The sequence below is a fragment of the Ciconia boyciana genome, chromosome 1 (assembly GCF_034638445.1).
Source record: "Ciconia boyciana chromosome 1, ASM3463844v1, whole genome shotgun sequence".
Taxonomy (NCBI): domain Eukaryota; kingdom Metazoa; phylum Chordata; class Aves; order Ciconiiformes; family Ciconiidae; genus Ciconia; species Ciconia boyciana.
In genome coordinates this window covers 207,906,234-207,923,546 of record NC_132934.1, presented here as the reverse complement: position 1 = coordinate 207,923,546, position 17,313 = coordinate 207,906,234, and the positions used below count along the sequence as shown (strand labels likewise).

Sequence of the window (17,313 nt, the reverse complement as noted above, 5' to 3'; positions counted from 1 at the left end):
CTTGTATCTCCTTCACTGAAATCTAACACAAAACAAATATTTAATCCTGGAATGACGTTTACACTCATTTTCTTTTCTATCCTACCAACTTGTATGTACATGTAAAAGAACCTTTTCCTTCACATGCTTTGCAATTTGCAACTAAGCTTGAACAGTTGGCAAACTCTCCCTGTTCCTACATTTCCTGACATATCCGGATTTTTCCATCCCCTGAAGACTTTTTGCTTATTCCTAAAAGCCTTCCTGAAGCAGTTATTTGTCCAAAGAAATACTGAGCCCTTCCTATATATTCTTTTCTTGCTTGCCTGGGCTATTGATTTTGTTTAGGCAGGAGAACCTTGGGTTTCCATCAGGCTCCAGACCCCCTCCAGATTTACACCCCGAGGCTCCCCTGCCCAGGGACTCCCCCACATGTTGGATTTTCAAACGTGAGAAGTGGAGGCTGTCCTGGTTACTGCAATGGCAGCAGCTCTTGGCCACCTCTAGGAAAGACTCGGCTACAGCACTCGTAGGCCATTCTAAGCACTTTTCCCTACTGGTATGCCACAGTTTTGTTACAAAGCCCGCCCATCAATCCCACAAACCAGAGCTACTCATCTCGTTTTGCTCATTCTTCCATTTATTTTAAGCTGAGGCAAAGCATTAGCCTTGGTTGTCTGTTCAACAAGCTCACTCGCCAAATCCAAACCTGCATCACCTATTAGTGGTTGCCTTTTTTTTTCCTAAATCAAATAATGACGTAGCTGTCATATCTATGACTGTCTAAGCCCTTCAGATTAGCAGCAATTGTTCTGCAAGTAGATCTGGTTATTTAAAGTGGCCCGTAACAATAAACCCAACCGGAAATTTTATCTTTTTAGTATGAAAAATCTTTCTCATAGGCAAATTTAACCCATGGATCCTTAGCAAGTTTCTAGCGCTACCCTAATAGAAGTTTCCATAATAAAACGTAACTTTGATTAATTTGAAATTAGCTGAAACCTAAAGTGCTGCATCTAGCTTTTCCTGTTTCCCTGTTGAAAGAGAAACTTACCTTCACCCATGAGAATCCAAAACCTGCTAGACTATGTCAAATTTCATTATATGCCACTGAGTAGAAAGCTTGCTTTGCCCCTTATAATTTTGACAACAGCACTACCTAAACTGTGAGCGTTCAAGTGGCTTCAAATAAAGACTTAAGACTGAGGAGGGCAGAAGAGATTCAACATGTTTTAAGGCCAATCATTTTTCCAGTATATTATCACATGAGCATTAAAAAAAAAAAAAACAACACCATCAAAAGAACAGATGAGGCAGCACTCATCTGAAGATCATTACTCTGAGACTCAGGTCAAATTTGCATCTCACTTCCACCAAGCCTTTTTTTTTTTTTCCTGTTTTCTACTTGCATGCTTGCCAATGAAGTGCAAAAGGTTAAAATTTACAGTGATTTTTATTACACCAACTTTTAAATAATTACAGATGTAGTCAGAAGCTTTGTGCTTCTATGTTTATTGTCCAGCCTAAAACACAGATGCAACAATGTCCTAGTACAACCACTGCAAGCACAAAACACCTATATTTCAAGAGGGTTTCATGGGCTGTAGCTCACTTTTTTTTTTCTTTCCCCAATTTTGCAAGAAAAGTAGTTGAAATGACCACAGACAAAGCAGGATAGTGCTGAGCTGCCGTCCTCAACAGATCCAACTGGGTACCTATCTTTTACCATCATCCTCCCTAAATTACTTAAAAAAAAAAAAAACAAAAAAACAAACAAAAAAAACTAATCCGGCAAGTTTCCTGTTACCAGAAAAGTAACATCTAGCCCTGTCCCCCCCACCCCTACTGATATTAGAGAGGTATACAAAAAAAGTTGTACCCAGCAGGATGAGACTACAGCTTCAAAAAAATTAAATAATTTAAATTTAATTTTAGACCTACAAGTGCTGCCAAGCACCACTTTATTTGTCAACAAAACATTTTGATTATTTGGCAGAACAAAGCAAGCTCCCTCCCTGCTTTCTCCACAGACATATTTGGCACCGGTTAATTTGTATGTCTTTAGACATATGTCAAGTCTGAAGCTGTTTCAGGCTTTAACCCCGCAGAACTTCTCTCTTTTAAGTACTTGTTTTTCTTAAAGCACTAACAGCAGCAAGTTAAAGCCAAGAAGGGATTTGATCCTGCAATGAAATGGTTAAAAATCAGACTCTGCTGATGTGTGCTTCTCTGATCCATTACATTTCTCGCAAGCTGAGCTAAGAGCTGAGCACCAAGTATCAACTGTAATATGATCCAAGAGTTTATGGAAAAAATAACTGCACATACCAAGCATGCACATTTAATAAGATTTTGTTTCCATTAAAATATTCGAGAAACATGATTTTTAAGATCTGCTTCTCTCTCTGACCGATTTTTAACGTTTCTCCTCCCCCCTCCCCTGAATACACACCTCCTTTCCAAAAACCAAACCCTTAAAAAAAAAAAAAAAAAAAAGAAGAAAGAAAAAAGCAGTCCTACTGCAGGGAAGAGAGGCTTGAAAAACAACTTTGATTGGCACTTGGCCTGACCCACAGAGGAAGAAAAACAGTTTTTGGACAAAGAGCGCAAATATTTGAGCTCATTGACTTACAGGCTTTCTTAGCATTTGCAAGAACCAACCTGGTGCAGAAGTGTATCAGGAGAGATTGAATTAAAATAAAACCAAAAACGGCATCGCGTTCATCTTGGGTGCTTGGACTCGGCGCGTTTGCACAGCTCAGCAATTTTAATTCATTTGCGCTGGACAAACAAAAAGCACCTCAACTAATGCTCCCTGTTAAGCAGATGTCGAGAGGAGGTGGTAAAGCGGTTACGCTCCTCCTGAAGCAAGAGGGTCCGCACAAGGGAGCTGCTGATAACTGTAGGGATGCGGTTTAGCAGACTGGGGGGGCAGGGGCTTTTTGGGTGCTTTTCTCATTTTTTTTGAAGCTCCTATTTCGGATGCCCCCGCACAAAGGCTTGACGGAGATCGCGGTGATGAGTTTTGCCGGTGAAATACGTGGATAATAAACTTTCCAAGCGCCGCTGGGCCCCAAGTCAATCCCCCCCCCCATGCCGTCGGGGAGGCCCGGAGCCCCCCAGACCCGGCGGCGGGGGCCAGCCGGGGGCAAGGGCGAGTGACAACCGTCCCAGGGGGAGGGAGGCGATGGGGGTGCGGGACCTGGCACCCCTCGGCACCCCTGGGGCCACATCCCCCCGCCCTGCACCCCTCCGCTGCCCCCACCCCACACCCCCAGGCACTCACCGCCCGGCAGGCCCCATCCACACCCTCCCAGGTGCCGCACAGCGCTCACCCCACCGCCCCGGAGCCCCCACTGCCCCCCCATCCCACCGCCTCAGCCCCCGCCCCACTGCCGCCCCACGGCCCGTTTCTCCTCACGCCACGGCCCCCCTCCCCAAGCCTCTGCTCCCCCAATCCCCCCTACAAGTCTCTGCCTCACCGCCGCCCGCAGCCCTCTCAGCTCCCCCCGCCTCACAGCGTCCCCCCCGCCCCGGTACCTGTCTCGGCACCTTCCGGCAATTGCCGCACACCCGGTACTGGCCGGCGGCGGAGGCGGCGGTGGCGCTGCCCACGGTGCCGGAGCCGAGCCGGTTCATGCTGGCGGGGAGCGCGGCGCTGCCGGGCGGGGAAGGGGGTGCCCAGGGTGGCTCCGCGCCGCTCAGCAGCCCGCGCCGCCGGCCGCCCCCATCCTCCAGCCGCGGCCCCAGCACCCCTCTCCGCGCCGCTGCCCCCTGCGCACACCCCTGCGCGCTCCGCCAATCCGCGCCGGCCGCCCCGCCCACCGCCGCCGCGCCCCGCCAATCCCGGGGGCCGCCCGACACCGACCAATGGGCAGAGCTGTCTCCGGCTCTCATCTCCAGGCAGCCTCCGAGCGGGGGCGGGGGAAGGGGCGTGGTCACCGCCGCGGAGGGGCGGGGCCGGCCGCGTCTCTGGGCAGCGTTGGGGAGAGAGGCGGGGCCGACGCGTCGGCGCGTGCCTTCTCCTGGCCAATAGGGTGGCTCAACGGGCGCTATGCAAACGAGGCGCGAGAGGCCCCGCCCCCGGAGCGGGGGGCCGCGGCCCCGGCGGGGGCCGTGAGGGAGCGGCGGGCGGGGGCGGCCGGGCCGCGGGGCCTCGGCTCCCCGGAGCCGCCCCGGCCGGTCCCCGCAGCTCTGCTCGGGGCGCTCCCCTCCAGGATGGTCCCCGAGGGGCCCAAGTTTGGGGGCGCGGAGCAGGACAGGGCGAGGCGAGGGGTCACCGGTGTGATGAGGTGCGGGCCTCGGCCTTCTGTCCCGCCTGGCTGCCGGCCCCGGGGCCAGGCCTCGGCCCAGGGCCCAGGCCCAGGCCCAGGCCATCCTCCCGGGGTATCCCCTCCCAAAGCCGCGGATCCGTTAGTCGTGGCGAGGGTGCTGGTGCTCGCTGCCGCCGGCCGAAGGCATGCAGGGCGGGGGGCTGCCGGTGTGGAGGGAGAACTGCTTTCTGCAGAAGCGCCCGCTCTGAGGCGGCAGCTTGCACATGCAGGGACAAGACTGCGCTGCTGCCAGGCAGAATAGGATTAGGTATTTGCTTTAGGGGAAGTTGGGAACGTTTGGAGCGCGCATGCGAGTGTGTGTGTGTGTGTGTGTTTGCCTCGGGTCGCCGGGATTGTTAGAAATGATGAGTCAGGTTTTCTAGGCTCCATGCTAATGCACAGAGATGGAGTGTATAATTAGGACAGAAACAAATCTATAATCTGCAGCCTAGGATAGCTGGGGTATAAACCTCTTTTTTACATCATAGCATCACTGCAGTTTTCCTTGTTTGTGTGCTCTTTAGATTTTAAATATGCATATATGGGCTTTAATGTGAGTAGTCCCACCGACATCAATAAAAGTTTGTTTATTACATGTGGAGCCTTATATAATTCCTGTCTTGAAAGATGATGGTATAGAAGGATTTGATTTTGTTATGGAAACAGTGCTATAGCCCTATGAAATTTCTAAGATTTGGGGTGTTACACACATCGCTTTCAAGGTTTCTCCTGGCAAAACAATTGTAAATCAGCTGCCTGAGAACTGTCATCTGCTTTGCCTGGGAATACTTTCTATTTTTGCAAAATGAAGTGTGTAATTTAGTCAACTGGCTGGCTAAAAAGGGGACAATGCAATTAGTAATTTACATCTCTTAAAGGAGACTTAATTGAACCTAGATCTGACTGTCTTTGAGAACTACTGAAAAGTTTCTCAGATCAGACTTTACCACTGTAAGGAAAACCGCATCCACAGCAACATCCTCCTCCGTCCTTCCCCTTCTATCCGTTTCCAAAGGGATCTCTTCCTGAGGCAGAGCTGCCTTCAGCAGATGGGCACAGTGTGGACTCTGCTATTGCCAGTCAAGTCAATGTGGAATGCATCCAAATGTTGCAGTCACAGGCAGCCATACAAAATGCTTGGAGAGAAATAAATGAAAGAGGGTTTTTTTTCCAAGCAGTATAGTAGAAATGACACCCCAACGTGAGAAAACAGTTTGCTAGAGTGCAGGTACTTGCTGTGCCATGTCTGCATCCCACATTTTACAGCACGGTGCTATTACAAGTGAAGTGACAACGGAAAGCCAAACAGCTTCGTTCCATCGTCTAATCTGAATGTAATGCTAAAATGTGAGTAAGCAACATGGATGATGTAAATGGCTTTTGATTTATTGCTGAACTCCATGATAATGTTATCTGAAATGAAGTTTTAAAGCAAGCAGAAGAGGTTCAGAGTTATTATAGCCACAACCAATGGAGAGCTGACTCTTCAGCTCAAGTAAGATCACTTTTGAGTCAGTTGCTGTCGAAGTGCCTGTTTCAAAAACGCATCGGCAAGGATGGTAGCAGGCAAGTTTGAAACACAGGTAAGAGAATTATTTCAAATGAGTTGCTCTTATTATTCAACATTGGAACACTGGCAAATATTCAGATTTCAATAATAGCATCCATTCATTTATTTCATTTCCATGGTGGCAAGTACACATGACTGGACATCCTCACAAATGTGGTTGCGTCCCATTCCTCTCCACTGAAATTATTCCCACCTTGGGTGACAACTTCAGACCTTTAGCAAAGCCCAGTAAAAACAGGAGAATTTTCCATTAGCCAAGTGTGAAAGTTAGGCTGACTTGTACTGCAGTTTAAAATGTGAGAAATTTGATATCTAGTCTCTGTTCTGCCACAAACTTCTTGTGAAAGGGGGTGGGACATGTACGCCCAGATGCTTGAAGTATGTGGTTGACTAACCCGCACCTAAACCATAAGCACTTAAGTGCCTTTGTGGCTCCCAGTCTTGCCTTGCAGTACGCTGGTATCTGAGAAATGTCAAGAGAATCATAAATGTTGGAAGTGTTTCATTGTTTTTGGAAACAATACAGTAAATGGAAGTTGCCTAAAATCCTTTCCTGCACCCAACAAAAATTATCTCGGGTATCTTTTCTGAAGTTCATTTTTTCCTCTGCATTTTCTGTTTATAAAGAGTTTTAATACCTAATAAAGATCAGAAGTGTACCTAACAGGGCCAGATGCAGCGCTTATCCAGTATCAGAATTAGATAATTAGCGTGTAGACTAGAGACAACACTAGAATTTTCAAAGCGCCTGAGCTCTGTCTAGATGCAGTGTTTGGAAATGAACTGTTGGGATCCCTGTGGCACCAGTCCTGCAAAGCGCCATGTATGTGCTCAGCTTACGCCATCTGCGGAGCCCTGCTGCCTGCAAAGACTTGTGCATGTGTGCCGGATTTTAAGCTCTTGGCTTGTTGCATTTCGAGTTTAACATGTGCATAAGTTCTGCAGAGTAAAAGCCTCTCTGTACAAGCTGGCTTCTTGGTGAACATATCCACATTCTTGCAAGTTGTCCTTGTAAAATTCTTTCTCAAAAGAAGTATCGCAAAAAATATTCAGGGCTCCCTTCACAATTGTCTGGCAGTTTTTATGATCCAACTGTACCTCACCTGCCATCCACTGCTGGGGGTTTCCTTCAGGTTTTGCCCAGTTACTGAGTTGTAAAGGAAAGCAGAGTCCTGAAGGTAAGAGGTAATTGAGTTACAAGCAGCCTGGCATCTTAACCTGCCTGGAAATTTTAAGGCGGCAGTCAATTCTGTAAACACAACCAGTCCTCTGCGGAGGTCACCTAAAGAGGCTGCAAGTTATTGCCATGTATGGGAAAGGTGGAGATTTTTTTTTATTGATGATACGGAGCATAGTGACTTGAGACCACCACATCCTTTCAGAGAGATTACTGACCTGCTGAGACAGAGTTGCACAAGTGGTTACTGATTTAAACAGATTTTTATCATCAATGATCGTAACTTTTGCGAAGTTTAAAAAACAAACACCATGATGGAACAACAAGGCAGGAACAAACTTCCAAAGGAAGTAGGGATTTCTTTGGCTCCTGAAATCATCAGATGCAGTTTTGGCGACACGTTGCAGCCAGGCATGGACTGCTGCCCTCGCCGTAGGGTTGCATGAGATGTGACGGCCTTTGCTAGAAGGTCAGAGTTCTCCTCATGCCTTATGCAGCCTTCAAGCTGACATGGTTCAAATGGATCAGCTAAGAGACATAGCACATCCAAATGTCAAGCTGCTTTCATCTCCCAGAATGAGCACTTCTATACCACAGTTTAGCAGTGTGATACCAGCTTTGAACTCCTGCTGGGGCTGCGATATTTCTGCCTGGAATTTCCTGAAAAGAACACATTTCCTGAAAAGAACACTGAGAGCTGGACACAGTGCATCTCCACTGCCTTCCAGAAAGCATCACACCCAACAACCGTCTGCTGTATATCCAGCCTGTGAGAGAGCACAGAGCAATAAGCATCTTCTTATTGCAAAAGCAATAAGAAGATGCTCTGTAGATCGACTGTACAGTGTTGACCATGCTGTGTGTCTCAGAAAAGTCAGCCTACCTGCAATGTGCTGTGCAGGTGCTACAGGAGCACCCAGCCAGTCCACACAGTGCTTCCTGAAGATGTGCACCTACTGTATGAGCGTGCACTGCTTTTGTTGTTCATACGTGAATGCAGCAGCTTGATGCTTCCTGAAAAGGTTGGATTGACAAGATCAGTGCTGTAAAATTGAACTCGTTATGCAGTGAATATGCTTGTGATTCACAGACCTCCAGCAGCTTGGAGAGAGAGGAAGGGAGGGGGTAGCTGCTACGCAATAGCTCTGCCTGGATTGCTGCAAGACTAGAAATCCCGCATGAAATTAAAAGATCCTCAAGTTTTGCTCAGGAGCAGGAAAAGAGGGCATGCCTGAGCACCCAGCTCCGGAGCCGTACCCACTCTCCCTGTCTGACATAGCCACAATAAAGTGCTATGCGCATGGTTAGGCGAGGTGATTGACACGTCACGTGCCTTACATTTCATGAGTCCATGAATCATTCAGTAAAGCCGTACCGAACATGGATACATAGGAAAATAGATGTGGTTTCTCAAGGCCAAAAATCCAGCCTGTTGCCATTGTGTCAAATGAGTGATAGTCCTGCCTTCATTATCATAATTTTTGATAATTATGATATTTCCACTATAATTTCCACTGTTTTAATATCAATTGCACAGGATTTATATTACATTGTTAGGGGAAGGAAGGGCAGCAGGTAAAGTTTGTGCCCTGAGTGATGTTACGCACACTTTGACACTAGAAAATGACTTCCCATCCTAATTTGCAAAGTGAGTGTTCAGATAATTACATGAGACAGCGAGATGTGATAGTTTGTGGAACTCTTCCTCGAGGGTGGGGGTACATGCCTTTTCATCTGCAGCATTTAAACCCTGACTAGGTAAAGCACTTGAAATTATGTTTATCATAAGAAACAATTACAGCCTGGCCCAGGAGAGCTGAGCTCGCTGACCTAATAGGCCTTTTTAATATCTAATTTCTTTGACAGTTAAAGAACTCTAAAAAGTATGAAACCACTACCCAACCAAGAAACCGTTTCTCCTCTCTGTCTTTATGTTCTTCTGTGGTTTGCATGATAATTCACTAAATATATTTCAACATGTTGTTTACTTCAGTTCAGCCTTCTGAGACCACACTGGCCAATGCTGCGAGCCTGTAAATAGGGATCATCTGGAAAAAATAGGTTATGCTTTGAGTTAACTTTGGAAGTATTTTGGCCTGTACAATTTTTGGGAGTGATACAGGAGGGAAATGCATTAATTGAAAAAAAAATCTGAAAGGCAGGACAAAGGTAGCCTGGTCTTACTCCCTGCAAAAGGAGAATTACAAGTAATCCCTTGCAATGTATTCATACTAATACTGAAGCTAGTCCTACCGAGCAGATTTAACGGCAGCAGCAGGACTATCTTTGGTGACAGAAACGCCTCTCCCCTCCAGGACGGGAGGTGGAGTTCACGGGGCAGACATGGGTGCCTGGGGTCGTACACGTGGAGCAGGGACAAGCCTGGGTCTCAGCACCACCTGCGCAACCGCGACGTGAGGCACCAGCTGCAGCACTGGGAAGGATGTGCCCCAAGTTTTGTCCCTCTCCTAAACATGGGTGCCTGCATCAAAGCTGCGGTTATGGCATCTCTGTGAGATGGAGGTGCCCACCACTGCCTTGGGCCTGGGTCCAGGTGGGAAGATTTCCTCGAGAAGACAGAGAAGTGCTGCTTGCTGCTGGCTGGGAACTGGGAGCTCCTGCCTTGGCTCCCAGCTACATTGCACGTCACTGGAGAGTACAGCCTAACCATCGCGCTGTAGGTCAGGCTGGGTAAAAGCACCTCGAGCCCTCCTTTTGCAGCCAGGACACCATGAGGCCAAGAGTTCAAAAGCCAAGGAGCCAAAAGAGGGCAAGCAGGAGGCAGCTGGCTCAGATACCTGCTGGCTGGGGAAGTGAACTGGAAACTGAGGTTTTGCTGCCTTTTTCTTTCCATTGCTTTGGCTCAGTTCTGTGCCCGGCCAGTGCGAAGCACACAGATGTCAATGTCTTTGGCTGAAAAAACCTACAATTTCTCAAGCAGCAGAACTTGTCTGTTCGTATTTTGCAAATGAAACACATGGTACAGCATGATGCCACGTTAAGGATGGAGCTGGTCAGTGAAATTAGCTTCCTGTATTCACTGGCAATGTTATGACTTTCATTATTTTCAAATACAAAATACAAATACAAAAATCAAATAAAAAACTCATCAGCTTTTGGGATATGGCACATAATTTAGGTTCATTTCCCACTGAAGCCCCTGAGATATAAACATAAGTGTGTTTGAAGATCAGGCTGAATTATGGCAGAGTTTGTAGACAATTCTTTGTAGACAAAGAAGAGCTGAAGTGCTGAAAGATTTGCATCTGTTATGGACTTGGCTTGTTTTGATTTAAAAATGTTTTTACCCTGTTTGATTATTTTTCTGACAGTTACACCCTGAAAAAACAGAGTGTCAGTGTAAGCGGGATTTTCTCAGAAGGTATCACACTTAGAAGCAATTAGGCGTGTGAGTGAAGGCAGTTAACACATGGCATCTTCCCCAGCAAAATAGGCTCAGCGCTGAAGGCTTGTTTGCATGGCATGTTTCTTCTTTCATCGATCGCCATCCAGATGCCGAGGACATCCTTGGACAGGAGAAGTCCCAAATTTTGAGATTCAGCCTTAAAGACAGACACCTGCAGGGGAGCTGGCTGATTGAATCAGCAACGCACTGTGCCCGCACGGAGCCACACAACCCGCTAACCTCGGCACTTCTGCCTCCCTCCCCCTGCGCAGCCAGGCGATGCCCACTGTGATACACCAAAGTACAGCAAGCAGGACTGGCCCAGCCATCTGGTGCTGCAGAGCAAGAGAAAAGGAGCAGCAGTTTCCCTGGACCAACATCCATCAACTCCTTTCTGCTCCCATCTCCTCTAGCCTGCCTGTTTGCTGCCGGACGGAAATGCATGACTCCTGCATGTAGATTTTCCTTTGAAGATTCTCTGACCTATTTCAGCCTGGCTTTGCAGTAGGTACGAGCTCTATTTATCATGTCGGGAGAGAGGAAAGGGAGGGTCAATCTGGAAGGGAAAAAAAATGGTGTAAGCAATGCACCTTGCTGTGCTGGTGAAGCCCTGGCAGCCACAGCTTCAGCGCTGGAGCCCCTGAGCTGGAAATGGCAGAACCCGACTCCTGTTTGGGCAAAGAAATGAATAATAACAGAGGTCATTGCATCTTGCTCTGCTAACTGCCAGATCCATCTGGTATAACTGAACCTCAGGCACACAGGCCTGACTATTTACTATCGCCACTGAAGCATTTATATTGATGAAGATTCAGGAGAATGCTGGACAGCAGAAGCAGAGAAATGACTGTTTTATATGCAGAGCGATGCCTTTGTACAGCACAGGAGCATGATCTGAGATGGAAAACATAAAAGGATTGTATTTCCACAGCAAGGTCATGTCTTAAGAATTTTATTCGTCCTCATTTCTATTAAAATGTCCTTTTCCAGGAAGAAATAACTTCTTTTAGTCATGTTGTGTTTCTCTTGAAACTTAACCTTCCTTTAGCCAGGTCCTGTAAATCACTGGAAATGATGGATTTTCTTACAAACAGGCTACAGGTCAGCTTATGTTGTAGTATTATTTGGCTCCCTCGTTTCAGAAACAGCATGGGCCAAATTCTTCTCTGGCATAACTCCCGTCCTAGTACTCTTACTTTGAGAACACTGGGCCAAATTCCTGGTCCCTCTTTTGTCAATGCATGTTCAGAGCCACTCTGCTGTAATCACTGGAGTCACATATCATTAATAGTAATGTACTTCTGAGCAGAATGTAGCCCTCTCTTTAGATATCACTTTGGTGAAGTGAAGTAGGGAAAATAATGCTGGACGTGGCCTGAAGCATATTAGTTGTTTTGTTGAAAGGTCATTCACTCTTGGCTTAACTTATTTCAAGCATGATAGCCTAGGAAACAAGTGTATCTGTGAGTGAAATGAGACTCAATAAGAGTCAATAAGACCCGATGTATTGCGGTATTATTAAATGTATATTTGTGCTGAAGCATGCTGAACCTCGAAGGCTGGATATAAATATCAATGTCTATTGAATTTCAGGAAGAGGTGGCTAGCGGTAACCATGCTTGATGTCGTTCTGCATTATGTCGTCTGTGTTTATACAGGGGCTATTCATAGGCACGTTCCTGTTGGTAGGCAGAGAATTTGTCTCTTCCTGGTCAGTTTATGAAAAGTGAATTTCTCCCCTTACTTCACTGGCAGGATAGTTGGATTCCCTTTGAGTAAAGTAGCAGTGATGTGCTACCGTGCAAGTAACATGTCAGCCGAAAGCGCTGGAGAAAGAGTGCTGAGAAGCCCACCACGGGATGAGGGCAGTGCTTGTTTAAATGCAAAGGGGGTCCTGGTGCCTCGAGCAAGCTCCTGCAGCCAGTGGGCAAAGCATCCTCTGTGCAGACTGGGGATCCTCCAAACCTCCGCAGCGACTTCTCCCCGCGATAAAACATGGCACGCATGCATTTAATCAGAAAACATGTCACAAGCGGTGGGGACAAGTCATACTGCAACAGAAGGATGTGGTTTATAAGCGGTGTCTGTAATATGACTAAGCTAGGGGAGGCAGAAGAAAGTGACTGGTAACTGTTTGTCAGTGTGGTGAACAACTTGCGACTATGCCAGGTAATTTCGTTGGTTGTGTTCTGAGCTGCCACGTGCAGCTGTTGTTAAAGCATTGCCAACTTGTTTGGCTATGGGTGGGAGAGGGGGGCACAAGTGAATAAATCATGTCTTCAGGTTTGCAGACCTGTAGCTATCTGCCCCGAAGCAGAGAAGCTGACATTTAATCTGAAAAATACTGGACAAAATAGTTGGTGTCTGGTAAAAAAAAAAATCGAGGCATGTCCTTTCTGCAGCCTGTTTTCCTTTTACCCACCAGGATGATGGGTGTGAAAGATTATTCAGAAATGAGAAGGGGTGCTGGCCGGTTGCTGTGGAGGCACCTGTCCTGGATGGGCACCTCGGCAGCAATGAAACTCCTCAGTGCTAAAAATACTGTCATCTTCCTGAGCCGCCTGGTACCCAAGCCCTAGTCTCCACTGCCTCTGTGTGCTGAGGTTCACTCTTAAAACGAAGTGCTGGGAGCTGGGACGGCTGACTGCTGCCTTCCGGGGCTGCCACAGACTTCTTGTGTCTTCTGTAACATGAGAGTTATTCTCTAGAGACACGATGCTCACCGGCATCCAGCTGCATCATGAAAAGCAGCCAGAAATTGCAGTTCTGTCAAACCGGATTCTCCTTTCTCACACCTGGAGTTGCTTTGGAGGTGTTAAAGCTTTATGTAGTTGTCAAGGACAACATGAGACACTGGAGAATCGGACCCCGTCTGCCTCCTGATACTCTTTTTCAGGGCTTCCTGAAGTACGTGGAGGTCCAGCCATGCAAGGTGCTGAACCGTGAAAATAGAAGTCCAGAAAGAGCAGTTATCTGTGGAGTTATCAAAGAACAGTGTCTACACTTGATAAGCTGCGGAGAAAGTAAAACAGGAAAATACTCAAACTGAAGACAAAGCTGATGTGGCTGCTGAGCTTTCGATAATGGCACCAGTGGGAAGAGCTCAACAGATCATGCACAGTCCATCTGAAGTTATCTGAGTGACGGACGGAAATAAATTTTATTCTTCTCACCAGGAAAGGCAGTGTGATAGTTTTAGCATGATCTCATTTTCTTCTGCTATCAACACTTTCCTGCAGTTCATGCTAAAGTGATTAGCCAAGGCAAGGTTTCCTAGGAGAGCTACAAGGCCTACTGGGACATTAGCCATCTAATTAGCTGCCACTGGTTAGCACAGGGGAAAAGCTGAGCGGCAAATTTTTCCCTCCCCCTCAGTACTCTGGTTGCATCCATCCCCGAAAGCTGATGTGTCATCAGAAGAGGAGAATACTTCTTGCCTTGGATAAACCAAGGCATGGCCATAGCCTGTGCTGGAGCGTGGTGCCCGGACCTCCAAGCTTGTGCTTCCTAGAGCGTGTACTGACACACAGGACAGCTGTGAGCTGGAGCTGGTCCATGAGCAGAGCCAGTCAGCTTCCCCGGCGCTGAGCTGCGTGGCTGTCCTGCTTCCAGCCCCCAAGCAGAGCTGGTGAGCAGCAGCATGGGCCTCCAGCCCATTGCTTGGTGCCGCTGTGCCATCAGGCAGCCTTTCCCAGGAGGACAAAGAGCTGCCTGAGAAGAGCCCCGTAGGAAGGCAGGCAGGCCCTGAGCCTCTGGCTTATCTTAAATGTCTTGCCTAATTGCTGCAAAATTTCCAGGGGGCTTGGAGATAAGGTGATCTATTCTGATGCCAGGCTTCCCACGGGCACTGCACCGGGATACCAGCATTTGGGTGCTTTACTGATTTGCAAAGTCCACATTTGGACCTGAACACACCCACGGTGCAGCAGTGGTGTGGCGGAGGTTTTCAGGCCAGACTCCCATGCGCTGCAGCTGAAGTGTGATAGCTGAAATAAAAAATGGACTTACTTGGTGCAACAGCATTACGAGCATGTCTCGGGATTGCCTTTTCTCCACTCAATCTGCTGCGGAAGTATTAACACCTTTGCTCTTCATGTTTTAAGAGAATGGTAGAAATGCATGCTGCAGGCTCCTTACACCACTGAAGGCATGAGCAAATGCGTGGGTTTTGCTGAAGAGCTATTAAAAGCTGCTGGCTGAAGTTAGACGGATGTTCACGGCATAATGAAAACCAAAGGTGATATGCATCTAGCAGAATATCCTGAGCAGCACCAAGAGACTTGCATAAGCTCTTGCATAACATGCATTGGAGGTGAGAAATCCCCAAATAGTTGTGTTTAACGCTTTCCTTTGCATTTCGGTTATGCCTCTTGCCCATGAAGATGTAGAAACTTCCAGTCTAGAATGGCTAGCAACTTTCAGATTAAGAAGCCAAAAAGTAGAAAACAAGTAGACCCTCCAGAGGTGAGGACAGGCTCTCTGCCATCACAGGCGGTATACAAATGAAACTGCAATCAAAACTGTACTTCACAGCAAGTGAGGTTGCAGCAGTGAATTTGAATGAAACTGCAGCAAGAGCCAGACATTTTAAACAAACGCTGCATAGTTTCTAGGTCTCCTGTGGCTTATCCATATGGCCCCTGCTCCAAAGTTTCCTCATGGCCAGAGGCTGCAGCGCTGTGGAGCAAGAGTCCCGATGGTAATTGCAGAGGTCAGGCAAGTGCAAGGGTTTTGGCTTCTGGCTGGTGAAAATGGGACTCTCAAGCCGCAGATGAGAAACAGCGAATCTGAAACTTCATCTGAGACAGTCGCTACCAGGAAGATGAAACCAGCAGTTAAGGGTGTCAGCGTGAAACGAAGCAGCCAGTCAAAGAGGCTTGTCGGCTTCGGGCACCTATGAACAAAAGGCCGTTTCATGAGGATGATGCCCTGGGAACAGTGCTGATGGGGGAGGAGGGCAGCAATCAAAGAGCGGGCAAAAAATAAGGTGGCTGCATATCAGTGGACAGGGTGACTCCAAAGGCTGCCAGTCCTCCCAGCTGAGATGAATGGTTTCTTTTTATTTACGTAGATCCGTATGCAGAAAAACATTATAAGTATGATCTAAGCAGAGTCACAGACATTTTGGCGCCTGGGCTGGCTCCCTCCTCCCACTCCAACAAGCAGGGCTTGACCCAGGCGGTGAAACGCATCCTGCGAGCCCTGCACGCTGCACCCCACGCCATGCTGAGCCCCGTGTGCAGCACAGGCTGCCCTTCGCCCGCCGTTTCGCACCCGGGCTGCTCCTGAGGGGCTGCCTGCAACCAGGTGACCCTGTCACTCGGAGGGAAGGTATGTGGGCTACTCATCCCCCCGCTCTGCCAGTGCTACAGACCTCGACCGTGTCCCACACCCTTGACCACGCATCTCCGCATGCATTTTGCTTGGAATTCAGCAAAGCCACCAGAGCCTCAGCTGCCGTCCCAAGCTGAGCATGTGCTGAAGTGCTCTGCGAGCAGCCAGCTGAGTCATAAGCCGATCCAGCAATTCCTATTCAAAGGCTGCTGTCTCTGCCCTTGTGGAAAATGCATTTATTGTTTTGTTTTTTTGCTTCTTTGTGCTAAGGTTCAAGCAGCGCTTTACTTGTTATTGCATGTAATGGTTTGTACACGGCACACCAGCACAGCCAGATCTGATGCCAAGATACAGGCAGCGCCGGGACCGCTCAGGTACCCTTGGTGGAGCTCAGGGCAGCACGGCGGTGGCTGGCACGGGGCAGCTGCACTGTGCGTCCCCCCAGCACCGGATAGACTGGGAAACTCATAAATACCAAGTTGGGATGGATCTGAGTGTAAAGCCACCAAAGTGAGCAATTTGACTTGCTTATCTCAAGGCTGAATTATTTGTAAGGTAAGAACATGGTTTTCCCTGCTGTGCAGTCTCAGGGCGTCCTATGCAGATGGGTGAGATCAGAGGAGCGCTTCATCTCCTCTCTCTCCCTTCACAAATCTGGCTGCAGGCTGGACTTTGCTGCAGGCTCCAGGGGTGACCCTGGGACAAGTCATTTTGCCTCCCACCTTGGGAGGGGCGACGCAATAAACCCGCTTTTGTACTTTATTCATGCGAGCAAATACAATGGGAGGTGTCCGACTGCTGGCTGGATCCCTGCCCCCGGACTTTCCGCCTCTGCCCAGTGCACCGCACCGTGCCCAGCTCCCTGGGCTGGTGATCCCCTCCTCAGCAGCTCCCCAAAAGGCCCACGGGTGAGGTGGCTTTCGGGCGCTGTCACGTAGCCGGCATGGCGTACATGCACCCTCCCCGGCCACCTGGCGCTCCCCCCAGCTGCTTGGCAGTCGCTCCCTGTCACCCGACCTGGGCCATCTGCATCACCTGCTGGCACCCAGCGCGCCGGGAGGAGAATTCAATAAAGATACGCATTGTTATCGGCAGGATAATGACTCATTATCCCTATTTTAGAGACGAGCTAGCAGGCCATCACACGCCATAACAAGCCAGCCATGGAATCAACAACAAAAAAAGAGAAAGTCCAGGTTTCCTCCTTGCCAGCCCCTTTTCTGACTCCCTGGAGGGCTGCCCTGCGCCGCGCGTAGGGAGCAGGCAGATTTTGGCTCAGCAGGGCTGTTTGGAGGAGGGGAGGAGCGCTGGGCCGCCAGCGTTGTGTGCGGCAGAGTGCAGAGGAGTGTGGGGCTGGCCTGATAAACAGGGTAAAAAACCCCCACCGACAACCCCACAGCCTTTGAATGGCAGCATCTTCCTTTGTAAACAGAATATGCAGACACATTATGCAACCCCTGGTAAATTAACTGGATTTCCATACTGTTAAAACACGGTAATTAGATGTTTGCTTGTCTAGTGCCTTTGCAACAGG

General features: G+C 48.4%; 1 protein-coding gene across 2 annotated transcripts in view; it reads right to left on the bottom strand.

The window, feature by feature from the left end:
• SESN3 (sestrin 3) overlaps nucleotides 1-3,726 on the bottom strand; it is a 45,075-nt gene extending 41,349 nt beyond the window's left edge. For both annotated transcript variants that reach the window (XM_072850681.1, XM_072850682.1), the window contains exon 1: nucleotides 3,520-3,726. In XM_072850681.1, coding sequence (XP_072706782.1) covers nucleotides 3,520-3,618 — 99 coding nt within the window. In that variant the 5' untranslated portion in view covers nucleotides 3,619-3,726. The remainder of the gene's footprint in view (nucleotides 1-3,519) is intronic.
• Nucleotides 3,727-17,313: the final 13,587 nt, after the last annotated feature.